This window comes from Anomalospiza imberbis, chromosome 19 (genome assembly GCF_031753505.1).
Source record: "Anomalospiza imberbis isolate Cuckoo-Finch-1a 21T00152 chromosome 19, ASM3175350v1, whole genome shotgun sequence".
In the NCBI taxonomy this organism is placed as follows: Eukaryota; Metazoa; Chordata; class Aves; order Passeriformes; family Viduidae; genus Anomalospiza; species Anomalospiza imberbis.
The window spans coordinates 5123277-5140500 of record NC_089699.1 but is presented as its reverse complement, the minus strand read 5'-3'; the positions used below and the strand labels follow the sequence as shown (position 1 = coordinate 5140500).

Genomic DNA, 17224 nt, shown 5'->3' with positions numbered 1-17224 from the left:
GATTTCTTATTCTGTGATTGTGTCACTGTAGGATTCAGTGTAGGTCCAAGGTATTTATTGGAGCCAGTGGGATGCAGGCTGTGATTGGCGTTGCCACTTTGCTGGCCTAAGGTGTCTAGAGGGATGATGGAAACATGCTTGTTGCTTTGTCTGAAGAAATGAAATCCTTTCCATTGACCTTAAGCAGAGGCCTCCAGGGCAGATTTTTTTCCTTGCTTTTAGTCTGAGTACAGAATCCCAAAATTAAAAAGAAAAGTAATAAAAAACCCCCTCCCCAGTCCTCCTTCCTGTGGTATATTTTATAATTGTTGCTGTGCTGTTTCATATTGAAAAAGTATTGGGCATGGCCCTTTGCATAATTTATTATTGTTGTTCACTAGGAGAGGTTCCAGGTGCTGCACAATAAATTTCCCAGGGCAGTGTCACCCTTTGTTCCTGACAGCTGCTCCATGACAAGCTCAGCTCTGCAGGGTTATGCTGTGGCTGCCTCGGGCACAGGTTGCAGGAATATTTTGGGTGAAGCAAAGTGCTGCTGTGAGAGCAGACACAGACTCCTGGTCTGGCAGCACCTCCTGTGTGGACAGTTGAGCCCTCCAGCTTCTCTCCAGCAGTGTTTCACCAGGCTTGGCACTGGACTGTGACTGTGAGCCATGTGTTAAATGCTGCTCTCCAGCTAGAAATTGCCTGAACCCCAGTTTGGGCTGGAAGCTGCTGTTTCATCCTAGTGTGGCACCCTCCTCTGGGCAGGGAGCTTTAACCCTATTTATACAAATGCTGTTTCCATGCAGGGTAGCATCAGGGATAATATTAAGGGTTAGCAGTGGGTTTTGGAGAGTCTAGAGACTTCATTCTCAGGTTTTGCTTCTGGGAGTTTCCAGTCTGAGGGAATTTATCTTAATCCGATTGCAATTTCTTGCCCTCTAAGCTTAACCTACTTTACCAGGTGTCGTGGTGGAGGTATTTATAGATGCTGGAAGTGCTGTGGGATGCATTGCCAGTCACAGAGGTGGGTGTCTGCTGGTGCAGCTGTGAGCCACCTCCCAGCCCCAAATCACGCAGATGTCTGACTAAAATATTGTCTAGTACGACTGTTTTGCCATGGAGTGTGTTCATGAAGGCAGTTGCCAGTAATCCTTCCAGAGTCCTGGCTGCACTAGGCTTGGGTGTTTGTACTCCCTCGTTGGAAGCACACTTGTGGCTGTGGGTGAATTATGGCTAAATCCTCTTTCTAAGGAGGTGACTCCTAAAAATGAGCATACTTAGCTTACTCCTGCAGTGCAAAATCATCATTTCAGGTTTGAATGCTCACTCTCGGATCATATGAAATTTAAGGTTTCATTGAAGGGCTAAAAATGTCAGTAACAGACAGATGCACTGAAAATATTTGTACCCTTTAAAGTGAATTTCCATAGTTGCAGCTCTTAAAACTAGTAAGTCAAACCCCAGGCCTCTTCTTTCATCCAGACTCCTCAAACAGATCTGCATGATATGCTGAAGTTCTTCAGGTTTTGTTTCAAAGTTTGATGAGTTTTTTTCTTGAAAAATAATTTATCTTGAGCGTGAGACTGGAAACCCACTTTAGTCTCAAATTAGTGTTGCTGGTGTTGGAGTAGATCCATGAGCAAGACTGGGAAGGAAGGAAATAGAAATGCAAGATGGTAGGCTGGAAGGGTCTGTGGGCAGGCAGAGCTGTGCTAACAGCAGCACGAGTAACCAGCTGGAAATCCTGGGAGCTTTCAGGATGTCAGCAACTGCGGGGCTGCAGCTCTGAACGCAGGTAAATGTTCTTTGCTGTCTCTACATCAAAGCAGGCATTTTGTTAGCAGACAAGATACAGCAGTTTGGTTTTTTAAAGCTGTTGGAAGAGCGGAAATCTGTGTTGTTTTTTTGGTTTTTTTTGTTTGGTTTTTTTTTTCATGTCTCACTTTAGAGTTTGGGCTAGCTTTGCTTGGAATTACCTTGGAAGAAATCAGAGCTAATAGTTTTCTATTAAGAAAATTACCTCAGGCATTGAGCTCTGTTTCCAAATGTAGGTAAATAATCCATTTTTCCCCAATTCCTCTGTCTTTTTGTTGATGTGTTTTAATATTACAAGGGAGAGGTAAAAAGATTGCATAGTTCATTACAGATCCATTGACTTTCCTTCCTGCTGTTTGCTGTCACAGCTTGTGTTTCTGTGCTTGTATCTCTTTTTTTCCTGGTTACAGTAAAGGAAAGAGAGTGAAGATTTGATTCCTTGTGTATCATCACTCCACAAGCAGAGAGTGACTTCAGCATCTGACCAGAGAGAATATTTACCTGTGCACTGTGACTCACTTGAACACTGTGACCTGTGCTCACTTGACCTTGCTCAATCAAGAGGTTGATCCTGCAGAGTTGAACAGAGTGGAAAGCATTTTTACAGGGAACAGTTTGTACCCTTGCAGGATAGAAACCTTGGGAAATTCCGTTAAACTACTGCTGGTTTGAAAATCTTACTGCTTGAAAAGGGAGCGTTTTGTTCTGTGTAATCTGACCATGGGAAGCAGTACTCTTGTGGTGTGGCGTGCAGGAATGGTGGTGAGGAAATTCTAGGAAGAAGCTGGAATTGCTTTCTCCAACAGGAGGTGATTCAGAGGCTTGAAGAAATGGCCACGGGTATCCTGGACCAGCCACAGTGTGTCCAGCAAGAGCAGGAGAGTGACAGTCCCTGTGTGCTGGGTACTGCTGAGGCACCTTGAATCCCTCATGGCAAGACAAACTTTGTGGAGCTGGAGCATGCCCAGGGAAGGAAATGGACCTGGGGAAGGGTCTGGAGCTCCAGGAGTGGCTGAGAGAGCTGGGAAAGGGGCTCAGGCTGGAGAAAAGAAGGCTCAGGGGGGACCTTGTGGCTCTGCACAACTCCCTGACAGGAGGGGGGGTCAGGCTCTGCTCCCAGGGAACAGGGACAGGAGGAGAGGGAACAGCCTCAAGTGTGCCAGGAGATATTAGGATATTAGGGATAATTTCTTCAGCTGTTAGGCATTGGAAGGGGCTGCCCAGGGATGTGGTGGAGTGCCATCCCTGGAAGTGTAAAAACATGTGGATGTGGTGCTTGAGGCCATGGTTTGATGATGAACAAGGTGGTGGTGTTGGAGTGATGGTTGGACTCGCTGATTTTAGAGCTCTTTCTAACCTTAATGATTTTGTGATTCTGTAAATCCTCGATGTCCTAGGTGAAATAAAAATAGTAGTACACAATCTAACTCTGGAGGAATACTTTTGGCCTGCATGTGACCTGCTAGACAGCTGTTTCTTGTTTTGTGAAGGCTGGTTGGCGGTGGTGGTGGTGAAGGGGCCTCAGAGTGATGAGAACTTAACTGCAGAGCCAAGTGCTTGGATTAAATCTGGTGACGGATAGCAGCACATAAATAATTCTGTCCTTGGCCTAGCACCCATTCACCAGTGCAGCAAGGAACAAGGGCTGCTGTGAGCCCAGATTTTATTGGAGCTGTTGTGTAGGTGCTTTTCCCAGTGTCAGTTTTGGCTGTTATCTGTGGAATGCCAAAGGCTGTGCATTTGGGGACACGGGGCATCATTCCTGGACCTCAGTTCCATGCATAGGCCTGGTGATAGAATGATGACATCCTTTCAAAAATTGTTTTGAGGACACCACCACCACTACCTCTTTAAGGCTGGGATGATTTGCAATAAAGATTGCTGTCCTTATGGGTAGATTAACTTATTTACAACCAGAAAGCTATTTTTGGCTGTCTTTTTTCTTCTTGGAGAGCAGCCTAACATAGGATGCAATCCTCTTTAGATTCCCTCAAAACATAAAGTAGTACTTACCACTTCTGCTCAGCTGAAGTCCAGGCCATCCTGGTTTCAAATATGGTCTGGACTTGGTATAACCATTAACATGCAGCTGAACAAACCCAGTGGTCATAATTGGGAAGACCATAAGTCAAGAACCTGGTGTTAAGGATTACCCTAATTTGTGAAAAAGTTACCTATTTCAGAGTTAGTTTTGGTTTCTTCCAAATCATTCTCTCCCATAGTCTTTACTGTAAAAGTTCTCAGAGAAGTAGATGTTACAATGGTCGATGATTAGAATTATGTGTTAAGTAAGCAGAACTTTTAAAAGACAGTTTATATAGGGTGGATATTTCTGCCGCACATTGTGGGGCCGTTTGGTCACACAGCCTTGGTGGTGGTGGGCATTAGTGAATTCCAGAGGCACCATAACCCCACCCCTCTTTGTTGTAGTGAGGCAGGGTGCTCTGTAATTAACCCGTGCATAGCAAAATCACCGCTGAACTCCTGCATCCAGAGGGGCTCTTCTGCCTCCCCAGTTGGAATGATGTGTCTGCAAGGAACAGAAACATGGAGTCAAAAGTCTTTTTCAGGATGAAACTCAAGGTTTGGAGTTCACAGCTGAAGCTGTGGAAGGCTGCTGGGGAGCACAGTTTGCTTTGGCTCTCCTCAGACTTAGCTTCATTTGAGTCTGTTGTTTCACTTACAGTACATTTCCATGTGATCTGTGCTGGATGGAAATTCCTGGCATTTCTCAGGATGTTCGTTTTTCCCGGTCGCATTCCTTGTTCATCAGCTGAGCAGAAACAAACCATCCTGTTTGCTTCCCAGGGGCAGCCTAAGCTTCTGTATTTGGATTTGTAGAAAATCCAGCTTCAGATGTTGGATTGACATAATTGAAACTATCCTTAGAAACCTACTGAGGTTGAAATCAATAGACGAATATTTAAGTGAATTACAAAGTGTCCCTGAGTAAAAACAGGAAGAAACTTGGTGTATAAAGTTTACAAATAGTAAGAATAGGAGCGGTCTGTGGGGAGATTTTCTAATGAAGGTTTGTAGTTAAGTGTGTCAATTTTAGTCTTGGACTACATCAAGTCCCATATTCTCTTGAGCTGTATAAACATTGCTGTGAGAAAGGGAAAATCTTCCAACACAACGTAACTGCCCTGGACAGAGGGCTGGGGTTTCGGGCGTGTGAACAAAACAGACTCAAGGGATAATAGAAGAAATCCCTGGGCCCCAACAGCTGTCCTGTGCTTGGAGTTGATGTAGAAAACGTCCCAAGGTGCCCTTTCCCTCTTCAGAGCCATCCCCCAGGCTGTGCGTGGCAGGTCAGGCCTCTGTGCCCCATGGGTGTGCATGGAGGATGCTCAGCCCTGGGGATGGAGGTGGTGGTTGCTGGAGCCCTGGCAGGTGATCCAGGTGCTCCAGCTGTCCCAGGAGGTGCTGTGGATGCCTTACTTTGGCAACTGCCTTGGAATGAGCTGGGGAAGACCTTGGTGTGAGAGCTGACTCTGTGTCACCATCCTTGTGTCCTAACATAAGCTGCGAGTTGCTGATGTTGTAAAATGTAAAATCCTTTTCTCACAAAATGACATTTTTTTTCTGTTTATTTCCAGATGCTCTCAATATTTTGTGCTGACAAAAAGTTCACTTTATGTTCATTGTCTCCCAGGTAAACGCAAAGCGCTGAAGTTAAATTTTGCAAATCCACCTTTCAAGTCCACAGCAAGATTTACTCTAAATACTTCTGGAGTTCCTTTCCAAAATCCACACATGTGAGTATAAAGCCAACGGCACAACTAGTGGAACAACTTTGAAATGAATTAGCCAACACCCAGTGTTAGTTAAATGCAACTTGATTAGTCCAGTTATTTGTCAGTTGTTTAAATCTCTCAGTTTTGAGTCACTGTAAAATAATTTTTTCCCAGAATTAAAAATAAAGGTTAAATTGGGATCTGCTTGGTTTACACTGGAGCTAATGCCTTCCAGAATTTATTGAATTGGGTATTGTAGCTAATAATGCTAGATACACCTATAATTAATGTCTAGACTGATTCACTGTTGTTTTCTTATATCTTTATTCAGCTTATTACCTTTTGTTAGCATTTCTTGTTTCTGTGTTAATTGTGAAAGTCATAATTGTCATAGAATTGTTTTCAGCACTAAAACAGACAGAGGTTGAGCATTATTATTTTAGCAGCAGGGAGATGTTAGGGGAGTTATACAGAGATTAGGTCTCAGTGAGTTTTCTAGCCAGTTTAGCCCTGGGATATCCCTGTCCAAAGTCTGAGAGCAAGTGTGGCACAGAGTTGTTCCTGACTCTAGTAAATACCAGGGTACATCAGCACCAAAAAGATCAGCTTTGTATCCTCAGATCCACCAATCTAGCTGGACAGTGCTGCTCTGCAGCCGGTCCCTGTGGCAGATGCAGCAGGCATGCAAAAGATGTCCCACATTTTTCTTCTCTAAGGTCTCAGGAGTTTTGTCAGTGTCAAATCTCAGAAACTGCACCTGCAGCCTCTCTGCTGCCTGGGCTCTCTGGAGTGTCCCTGTCATAGGCTGCTCCTGCTTGGCTCTGCATGTCACTGCCTCTCTCCTGGAGCTCAGTGCTTTCTGCTTCCCCAGCTGGGCTCTGTTCCTGGGAGCTTTGGGGATTTTCAAACAAGCTTTTATCAAGTTAGGAACGTGTTTCTGATGAGTTATTGATGGTAATTGCAATATAAAGAAATTTTATAGAGTACTTTAGGTTATTCTTAAAATCTTGAATGATCTGTCCAGTAAGTCCTCTTCTTTCCTTCTCTCTCCTCTCTGAAATAGAGTATTTTTATTGGTTATAGAGCTCACATTTAGATAATCGCTTTTTCTGTCTCATCACATCATCAAACTCTTGTTAAGATTTTCTGCAAAACCCCTTCTGGGGCTCTTTCATTTCTCTGACCTTGTAAGTCCATTAAATAAAGGACTTAGTCTCAGCTAACGAGTCCCCACCATCAGCCATCTATAGGGCTTTGATTTTTCTGTGCTTATCTGTGTGGATTTCTGTCTTCTGGAAGTCACAGTGGCTCCTGTCCAGCACAGAAGAGCTTTCATTGTTAGTCTGTGACATCTTAAGTTTCATGTTTGTGCAAGTGATTGTCAACACTGTCCAAGACAGGTGCTGCTCTTTCTCTGTGGGAGTTGCAGTTGTGGGCAGGGGTTGGATCCTGGGCTGGTTAATGGTGTTACTGGGTCTGAAGGCTTGCAGGTGTTCTGGGTTGGATGTGATAGCTGTTCACGTGCCAGAATTGATGGTGATGTGTCTGTGCTAAAGCTTTCTTGGGTAGCTGCAAGCTGTAATGGCTATTTCTGTTTGGAAGAGATGGATGTTGTTAGCTTGGTTGCTTTCTCTGTGGTGAGGCTGGCTGAGCTTGGATGCAGCAAATTGTCCTTGTGTCCTTTGTGTCCGTAGCTGTTCCTCAAAAGGAGTGTTGACATCTTCTCATTGCACACTTCTGTCAAGTGTTTGTCTGGCAGCTGATGTATCTCCATCTCCTGCCTTCTTCCCTGAGATGCTGGAATGACTTTTTCCTCAGTAGGCTAGAAACCTTTCCTAGACTTTGGATTTGAGCTGGATATTTCAAACCTCCTCGCCCAGCCAAGTTCCTGATGCAGAGTGTGTTTCTGTTCACCAAGCCACTTCTCAGCCTGGTGGGGCTGAGCAGCCTCCCAAAATGAGCACTGGCTCCACACTGCTGGGGATTGTCCTGGACAGGCCCTGTTGGTCCAGATGGGTGGATCTGAAGATACAGAGAGGTTAATTTCTCACATGAAATTTGGGGTTCTGTGGTTTGGATCCACCAATCCAGGGGTGTCCAGTTGCTTCTGCCTGAGAGGGTGTGTTGAGCAGCAGAAAGTGAGGCAGGGTTTGGAAGGAAGGTCCAATTCTGTGATTGCATGTGATGGAGGAGGTGCGTCTTGTTCAGCTGGAACTGCTGCCACCAAATCTTCTTGAGAAGTGCGAAGGCATGATAAGTTTCCTGCCTGTCTGTAGGGCATCCAGCAGAGTTGTAAACATAATTTTACACGTGACCTGTACAGGGTAAGGCATAATAGAGCCTCAGTTACAGGCAGTAGTTGGGGAATATAATTCATACTTGAAAGGATGCAGTCACCAGAGGTAAGAGTTTTACTGGTGGAAGGATGGAGTCTAGAGCAGAGGTAAGAGTTTTACTGGTGGAAGGATGGAGTCTAGAGCAGAGGTAAGAGTTTTACTGGTGGAAGGATGCAGTCTAGAGCAGAGGTAAGAGTTTTACTGGTGGAAGGATGCAGTCTAGAGAAGAGGTAAGAGTTTTACTGGTGGCTGATGCCTGGTCAGTCAGTGAGGCTGTGTGATTACCATACTGTGCAGGCTGGGGAGCAGTCGAGGCTGTGGAGACCTGCCAGGTTAGCCCACGGCTCCTGTGAGTTCAAGCTGACTTTGTCACTTAGAGCAGATTAACAGCTGCTAACTTTGTTTTCCCTGCAGCAGACGTTGCAGAGGCTGGAGGACACAAGCCATGGTTAGGGTGAGCTCTTCAAATTCCAACCCATTATACCAACTGGAAAGCATCCCACCTTTTACCTCATCTGTCCTGTGTCCAAGTAGGATTTAGGTCACAAACAAAATTAGATTACTCCGTTATCTATGTGGAAGCTTTACAGAGCTGCTTGCAGCTGGTTGCCTTTGCTAAAAGGAAATTCAGATCACACTAACAGGAGTGACGTGGTGAGGTGTGACTGTGGCTGTGCATGGCAGGATTTCTGGCTGGGCTGTGCTGCCCATTGCTCTTGAAACCAAGATGGAAACCATTTGGCTGTAGATGGGATTTTTGGTTGTCTGGAAAGCTTTGTATTCTTGTGCAGTGATACCTGGATGTTGAGGATTCAGACTGACCTGCTATGAAATGGGCAAGCACAGAGAATGCTGTTTGGCACGTGGTTGACAGCATGCTGCTTCTTGAGTGTTCTGTCTGCTGGCTGGGAAGTCTCTTGACTCTCAGAGTTGCCACCTCTTGAGAACCTGATTACCAGAGCATTGCAGGTTCACCTGAAAAGGTGACAAAATGAACTAAAATTCTCTTACTGTACAAATTTCATGTTTGAAGTGTCTCGTGTCCAGTTGAACTCCGCAGTCTCCCTATAGCTTGTGAATGGCTTCATGGATTTATTGGGACTTAAGCTTTCTAGAGCTGCCCTGCGTGGAGCTTCTCCTTGTGACACCTGGGAAAGTCACACGCCTTGCAGAGAGCTGCCCCAAGAGTGTGTTGGATCTTCGACTGGATTCTTCAAAAGCCAGTGGAGGTCCAGTTGCACATCAGACTGTGCTGCTTCCTTTTTTTCTGTGTAGTTCAGGGACTGTTATTCCTGGAAAGGTTTTTTTCTGGCTGTTCCAAAGCCTCTCTGAGGTGTCTCTTGCTCTTGTAATTTCCTCTTAGGCTTTCCCATACCCTTCTGGCATGTGGGGTCAGGCTCTGTAGCTGCATAGCCTGCAGCTGGTGGAATTTTTTAGGAAGTAACCTGAGAGAGTTCCTACCATTTTTGGAAAAAAAAAAAAAAAAAAAAAAAAAAAACCCAAAAAAAACCAACAAACCAAACAAAAAAACCCAAAAGGGAATATCCGAAACTGGCATGCTCCCTACTACTGGTGTGAATTTTCCTGTAAATATTTCTCTCTTCCTCATTTCTGAAATTGTCACTTCACATCTTTATTATTACTGATTTCTGCTACCTTTCTTCTGTGTGATACCTTCCTGTGGCAGGGAGTGCTGCCTGGAAGCCTTGGAGGCAGAATTCAGAGTCAAAGGTACCAAGAATTTGAATTTTTTTTCTGTAACTGATTCTGTCTCGTTTCCTGAAAGTTGCAGAATCTGAATGTAATCCACTTGTATTTTCAAGTCAGCACAAGTAAAATGCAGCCTCCAAGGCCTCAGCAGAGACATCTCAATGTCTGAGGAAGCCCGTGGTAACCAGGCTTTCACTTCTCATACAAACATCACTGTCGGTTCAGTGCTGGAACAATGTTTCTTCTGTAATTTTTTCAGGAGCGTTTTTTGCAAATTGATGTATTTTGCCTTGTATTTAACCTTCCTCTTCCTTCCAAGATTTTACAAGTTCATTTGTCCAGTGATCTCTGCATGACAGAGATTATGTGGTCTGTAACACACTTGAGTATCTCTGGCTTTTAGTAGGTCACTGCTTTAGAGAAGGTGCTGCCAGAGTCAGTGTGGCATTTTCACTGAATGTGCTGCTAGGAGATCTGTTTTATTCTTTATTTTTTAACTCTCTTAAGTTTTTGGTATTTCTTAAGTGTAGATCCTCTCTGCAAATGAGCTTTTTGCTGTCTGCAGCTTCCAAATTAAACTTTTCTAGCAGCTTCCACATCCCTTGGAGCTTCACTGCCCTGGTAGGACTGTTCTCTTCTTTCTGTAAGGGTTTAATATCCCAGCACTCCGCTTCTGACTTTAGACCTTCTATATCTGGAGCCAAAATTTGCACCTTGTGTTTCTCCATTCAGCTAACTCACATGAATTTTTTAAGGGTGCTGAGCACCTGCCTTCCTGCCACACTGCAGGGACCTGGGCTCCTCAGAACTTCTGGAAACTGGTGAGCCCACCTTGGGTGGCTAAATCAAATCCAGCCTGATGTTATGTAATGACCTGACTCCCATGGGTTCCAAGTGCTTCACGGGTGCTGGGTGATTGAGCTGTGCAATTATAAACTGTTGCACAAATCTCTGCATTCTCCATCCTGTGGATGGGAAGCCAGGACATGCTGTCTTTTGGAAGAGGTAGAGGCTGGGCCAGAAGCTTGTGATAGAGAGTTCAACAGGGATCTCTGGTCTGTGATCCACAGGTCGCTCTCTGTGTTAGCTGTCCCATCTGGGCATGGTTGGGAGCTGCTGTCCTGGTTCTTGTGCACACAGCCATGGTCAGAGCTGCTCATTTGGGGGCAGAATTTGGACCTTGCAGCCTCAACCCTCTCGATGTGATGCTTAACAGGACCCGCGCCTAGGGCTGGGGGTTGGCCTGTCTCCTCCTTGGTGGGAAGAGCAATGATGGGTGAGAGGATGGTGATGGTGGCAAGTCACCTTCCAAACACTGAGACCTGGCCTGTCCTGCCCAGACAGGGACAGCAGCTGGGTACAGGAGTGGCAGAGGAGCCGTGGTGCCAGAGGTGTTGGGTTATCCAAGATGGGAGAGCCTGGAGGCTTCTGTGCCTGTGTCTGTGGGCCCTCATGGCAACACAGCCATCCTTGGCCACCAAGCTGGGACACAGATGTCTCACACACCAAGGCATGAATGTCCTGCAATTCCTAATTCTAGGTGAGATGGCTGATGCTTGGGCTGCCTTCTCAGGGCTGTTCTCCATGGCATGTTGGGCAGAAGAAGGTGGGATGGGGTAGTGGCAGAGCTGTGTTATCTGTAAAGGTATTTTTAAGTGTTGTACTCACTTTTCCAGGGACGTTAAGGTGGTGTCTTGGGTAAGTCACTCAGGAGTAGTGGTTTTGAGTTGACTACCAGATTTTTTTCCTACTGAGTTGAGTGGTTTGGAGGGGGGTGAAGTATTCTGGGTCAGTGGGAATGAGAAAGGTAGAGCAGTGAGCTGGAAATGTTCATTTTCAAACTGAACTTGACTTCATTGAACATGAAATCTGCATCAGTGTGGCCTGCTGGGACATAGAGTGTCTGGACAGAAGAGCAGAGCTGGGGATGTTTCCCTTGGGTAGGAGTTTATAGTAGAATTTCCTTCTCATGCCTGGCTTTTGGTGAGCTGTGTCCTCCTGAGCTGTGTGAGGGGGTGTCCTCCCCTTCATCCTGGTGGCTTATTTCAAAGCAGGGAAAGTAGGTGGAGGCGTTTCAGAGTTGATATCAGCTCTTACCTTCACGTTGTTGTGTTACCAGAAGCAAAATTTTCTCCCCTTCTTTCCTTCCCTTTATTTCGAGGTGCTGCATCCACCCCCCAGGACAGCTGCATACATGCTGGCTTCCTATGCAGAACGTGCTGGTGTTTGGAGAGGAAAATGGGATGAAGCAGAATGTTATGTGTAACATCTCTGAATACATGTGCATAAATATATTTGTGTGTACACGCAGGTTTAGTTTCCAGCCATTTTTTGGATAAATATCTTGTATTTACAAGTAGCAAAGTAGAACATGGCTTATGCATTGGGCTGAGCTTGGTGCCTGTGTGTCCCTGCTGTGTTGAGCAGCTGGTGGAGCTGGGCTCTGACCCTGAGGGGCTGTCAGTGTCACTGTTAACCCTGAGAGGGTCAGGCATGGACCACCACAGTTCGTATCTGATTGGACTCCAACCCTTTGACTCCAGATGGAAAACCGTGTACCTGCAGGAAACCCCTATAAAACCAGCCCTGGGAATCAACTCTGCTCATTGCTACTTTGTGTACTTGGGATCCCACTTTTCATCAGAGCAGGATGGGCACATTCTTTATCTCTTCAGACTTTAATCACCACCTCATAGTAAAATGTCCTTTGTTTTCCCCCGGCTATGAAAAAGTGTGCCAACTCTTCTGCTTTGTGGGCTCAAACTGACGGATCAGTCATTGCTTTTATCTTTTGTACACATTGAGGAATGGAGAATAAAGAGAGAAGAGTCTTCAGATTCAAAGACTGCATTGATCCTGTTGGTCTTGGTCGACAACTTCTGTCCTCATTCTTTGCACAAATGAGTGACTTCCAGCATGTGCCGTGGAGGACTTTGGGTCTGAACGGACAGGATGCAGAGCGGGGATTAACTCTTGTCAGTTGTAGGGCTCTGGAGGGGGAGTAAGTAAGGATGTAGTTGTTCAATTCCTTCAGACTTATTTGGGAGAGGGTATCTGATGAATGGCAAGACCACCAGTCCTAGATTGGTGGATTCAGGATAGAAGCTTGATTTTAAATTTTTTTAAGGGAAAAGAAGTTGTTAGTAAGATCTGCCTTAGCACAAGAAAAGCAGAGCAGGGATGGTCAGTGTGCCTCGAGGGAAGTAGCATGTCACTAACTTACAGGTATTTGGCTAATATGTTAATAATGCATGTTTCTAATTGTTGTAATAATACAGTTGGAAATAATAATTCTCGTTGCTGTAAGAAAACAAATTGCTTATGACTTAATCTGTTAAAGCAAGTTCAAATCATCAGATGCCACTTTGCCCCCAAGGAGGGGAGGTAGCTTAGGTGGAAATTGGAAGAAAAAGACCTGGCTGTGATTTGTGCTGCTGAGTGCTCAGTGGGCAGTGTGACTAGCTGAGTATTGTGTTGTACATTATTGTGTCATGTGATAACAGCACCATGTTTTCCTGTCATTTCCACAACTTTTCCTGGCTGAAGTGACACACAAGCAACCCTGGGTAGTAATCACATTGTCCCGTTCAGTTTCAAAAGGAGAGAAGCGGACCTCATCCAGAAACTTTCCAGCAGGCTACAGTAAGCTTTCCTGTCTGTTAGCCATTGTCAAATCTTCTCCATCCTGCAAAAATGGCATCTCTTAAAGTAATGAAATTGTCTCAGAAATAGTGTCATTCCATTGGGTGATTGCTGTGTAATAATGATTTTGCAAGCTATTTATGAAGTTATTTTGCTGATTCTTGTGGCTGTGCTCGTGTCTGTTTTGCTGTTCTCTCTCAGGGAACCCAGGAGAGGAAATAAAAAGAATCAGCATTCTCAGAAGAGTTGTTTAAATTAAATAGCTCAGAGTTTTCCAGTGTTATCCTGAAGTTCTTGAATTGAGTTTAAGCTTAGAAATCCCAGCAATGGTGGATTCAGTGAATGTGCTGCAGTCTGGCTTGTGGCTGAGTCAAAATGAGTTTGAGGTCAATGTGCTCAGTTAAATTCAGCTCAGTCTTCACCACTATGGGTGGAGAAGTTTCCTTCATGTAAGGGCAGGGTTAATCAAAATCCATTGTAACTCAGTATTTTACTAGAGGAGCTTAATACAAAATACTGACATTTTAAAAGCCTCAGCCAAGCCCCATTGAAGCCAGGGAGACTCTGAGCACATGCTGGGCTGAGACTTGTGGATTCTGGAAGGGCTGTGCCATCTTCCCCTTTTTGTTTTTATCTTAATGTTTTGGAGGAGCATAAAAAGCCAGAGCTGTGCTAGGGAGAACTTCAGCCTCTTGGTCACAAGGAAAGGGAGCAAATGTGCTTTGCTTTAATCTGGGTAGGTCACAGGTGTATTTCCTTCCTTTGCCACATTTTCTGTATCTCTTTTTCGTGTCTAGGAATCTGTTCCTGAATATAATGAAGCCTCAGGACAGCTTACATGGATCAGAGCAAACCCGATTTAGTTCTGCCCCTCTTGCAAAGATGCTGTTTGTTTATGAAAAGCAGTAATTTCTTCTTTTGAGAATCCAAAGACTTTGTGATAGCACCAACATTTCTACCTCTCTAGGGAAAAAAAGGGAACATTTCTTCTGGAGACCTTTTCTAATGAAATTCAAACTAGAGTTGATATGGTTTTAGCATTGGCCTACAGGGTCTGAAAAAGGTTTTAGAAATGACACAGACTTTGAGATAGAAGAAACAAAGCTCTCCAAAATCTCTCCAGGCTATCTGAGAATCTTGGTAGGAACGTGTCAGCCACCGTCCTAAACCGTGTTTGTACTCTGAAGTTTCACAGTGTCATTTGAACCCTGCAATTTGCCTGGAAGCTTTTTTTGTTAGGATTTACATTTTAGCTTTGGCTGATGGACCACAAATCAGTTTTTATAATGTCAGCCTTTTTATCAAGCTTGTGGAGAAGAAGAATATATTCTCATTAACCCTAGTGAAAATAGGAGCTTTAGTGAGAGACTTCTGAGCAGAATCCAGCACCAGGCAGGCTTGGGAAGCACAGCTGGTTTGCTTGGTTCTTTTTGCTTCTGCAGATTTTATTCATGTCAGCTGTACCATCGAATATGTCAGCTTTTGGGCTCCTTTGAGTCCTGCAGAGCTCTCAGGAAAGTGAAAGAGAGGAGATAGGCAGCTACCTACGTCTTTTTGGCCTTGCTTCATGTCTGTTGACTTTGGATTTTGCTTAAAAATCCCCACCACCTTTTCTGTGCTTCTTTCAACAGTCCTTCTTTTTCATGCCAAGGAAATGCTTGTTTTTAAAAGATGTGACCTCCCTGCAGCTGGTTGTTAACAGCAGGGCTCGGGAAACTTTCACAGCCTGTCTGGGAGCTTCCCAAGGTGTCTGTGGGTCTCCACAGGGGACTTTGGGGTCCTGTGGCCATCACAGACCTTCCCATGTGTGTCCAGCTGTGCAGCTTGTGGCGAGCAGCCTCGTGGCCGTGCCGGGCCCGGCGGTGCCTGGCGCCAGCGCCCGCCCGCCTCCTGCCAAGCTGGACACAGCTCTGACAAAGGACAACTGTTTGGAGGAGTTGTTGTCTTGCTTGGTGCTCCTAATCCCTGGAATAACTGCTGTGACAAGCATAGTAACCATCTGCAGTGAGGCTGACACATTGGTGCCTTTCAAGTGCAAGGATCGCAGCCACCTCCTCAGCCCCTTTTTTCTTGGCTTTTCAAACATTTTCAAAAGCAAGATGGGGAGTTGGAAGCTCAAGCCCTGGATGAGTTGTCAGGAGCTGTAGTCACTCTAAGGTGACTTTTGGAAATACTACTTTGAACTGTTTGAAGAGTATCTAGCCCACTTGAGCTATTTATATTATTTTCTAAAATTCTCTATGAAGCCCCAGAAGTCCATCTTACACATTCTGGGCACTTGGAGACTCTAAATCCAATTTTGCCCAGCATTCCCAGAAGGTTGTTTAAAAACCTGAAGGCACAGTTTAAAAACACAATGGTAGGAGAAGGCACATGTCTGTTGACTTATGTGCAAACTCTGACGTGCACTAACCCCAGGGACTGGGCACTCACTACTTTTTACCTTCACTAGACCCTGGGCTGTGTGGTTGTCCTGCTATTCTCTGCAGCAGGCTGCTGTAGTATCCAGAGCACCAGGATGTAGTGCAGGCTTTAGGCAGGCTTTTTTGCATTTGGAGGCATGCCCACCCTATGGATTTATATCCTCATGTATCTGCAGCAGTACAAACATACAGATAGGTGTCCTGCACTGGCAATTTAGTTTTTATTGCCTCAGATTTACATTTAAAAAATCCCAATTTAGATGAATGCAGAGAGTCTGTGTTCTAGATTTGTGTTTTTGGCATGGTAATCCTTTGGGATTTTGATTTACACTGAAAAATGTCTTGTAAGTGTAGTTTTTTTGACGTTAAAAGCAATTATTGCATTCCAGTTATGACTCTTGATGTGGGCCATGCTTCTTAAAGGAAAAATGCCCTGCTTGCATATGGAAAATCAGCTAAATGAGCAAAACCTCTATTCAAGTTTCTGTCACTCTGTCAAACTGGTAATTTGGTTATTTGACCATTTCCCTGGGTATTTGAGAAGAGCTAAGCAGGAGCTATGGTTGCGAGACAGGGCAGATGGCGTCATAAATACATAATGGAAATGAAGCCAAGCTCCAAGAGGGGAGGGTTTGGGGCTGGATGGTCATGGTCTGTCTGGATCCAAAGCCCTGGAGAGCAGCAGAGCCCTCGGTGCAGCCCTGGGGAGGAGGGGATGTTCCCCAGCTCCCACCTTCTTCCTGGCAGCTCGAGGCACCATCCTGCAGCTGCGGAACAATGGCCCAGATCTGCTTTCACACCACAGCTGGGGACACACAGGCTGCTTGTGTGGCAGGGAAATAATGAATTCCAGTTCACTTTCTCTTCTGGTGTAGGGTCAGAAAAGCAAAGTTTCCTACTCTGAAAAACAGAGGGAAGAGAGGAGAAGGGTTTAATTGCTTGTTTGAATAAATTGCCTCAATGTTTAAATTTTTTAATTCCGTGAGAACTTTGATAGGAAATGTTATTTTCAAACAAGAGCTGAAAAGGGAGCTCAGTCAGTGAAAACTCAGTATTTCACCTCTCTGCTGTTTTTCCTCTGCTTTTTTGAAGAGGATTTAGCTCTCAAAGATTGTGCTCCTTTGTGCCACCAGCTGGCAGGAGGTGAGGCAGGAAATGCCCATTTGTCTGTGCTTCCTTGGCACCGTGCTTCTCACCTCCCTTCCTCCCTCAAAACAAGAACTATTTTTATGGCGCTGACAAAAACAGGATGGTGGAGCCGTTAGACAGAATCCAGCTCAGGAGCTCCCTAGAGAAGCTGTCAGTGAGACACTTGGCACATGTGGAGGTCATGTTTCTTTTATTTTTTTTTTTCCCCATTTCTTTTTTCCTCTGTTTTTTTTTTTTTTTTTTTTTTTTTTTTTTGTAATTTTGCTGGTTTTTTTCCATTCCTTGCTTTTTAGTAAGCAATTTCCTGGGAGAGCCCCGCTGAGTGCAGGGTTTGTTATGCACAGAAGCTCTGAGATGGCATCCATCCCACCTGTGCTGTGTTGCAGCACTATTAGGTGGTTTCCCAAATCATTTCTAAGTGCAGTGTAGG

The 17224-nt window shown here is 44.9% G+C and overlaps 1 protein-coding gene across 2 annotated transcripts in view; it reads left to right on the top strand.

Moving 5' to 3' along the window:
- The window catches only part of MAP2K4 (mitogen-activated protein kinase kinase 4), a 59575-nt gene that overhangs the window by 16057 nt on the left and 26294 nt on the right, over nucleotides 1–17224 (top strand). The window contains exons 2-3 of one of the 2 annotated variants that reach the window (XM_068209306.1): nucleotides 5453–5555; nucleotides 13127–13222. In XM_068209306.1, the coding sequence (XP_068065407.1) occupies nucleotides 5453–5555; nucleotides 13127–13222 (199 nt within the window). The remainder of the gene's footprint in view (nucleotides 1–5452; nucleotides 5556–13126; nucleotides 13223–17224) is intronic. The other variant, XM_068209307.1, reaches the window with a different exon arrangement.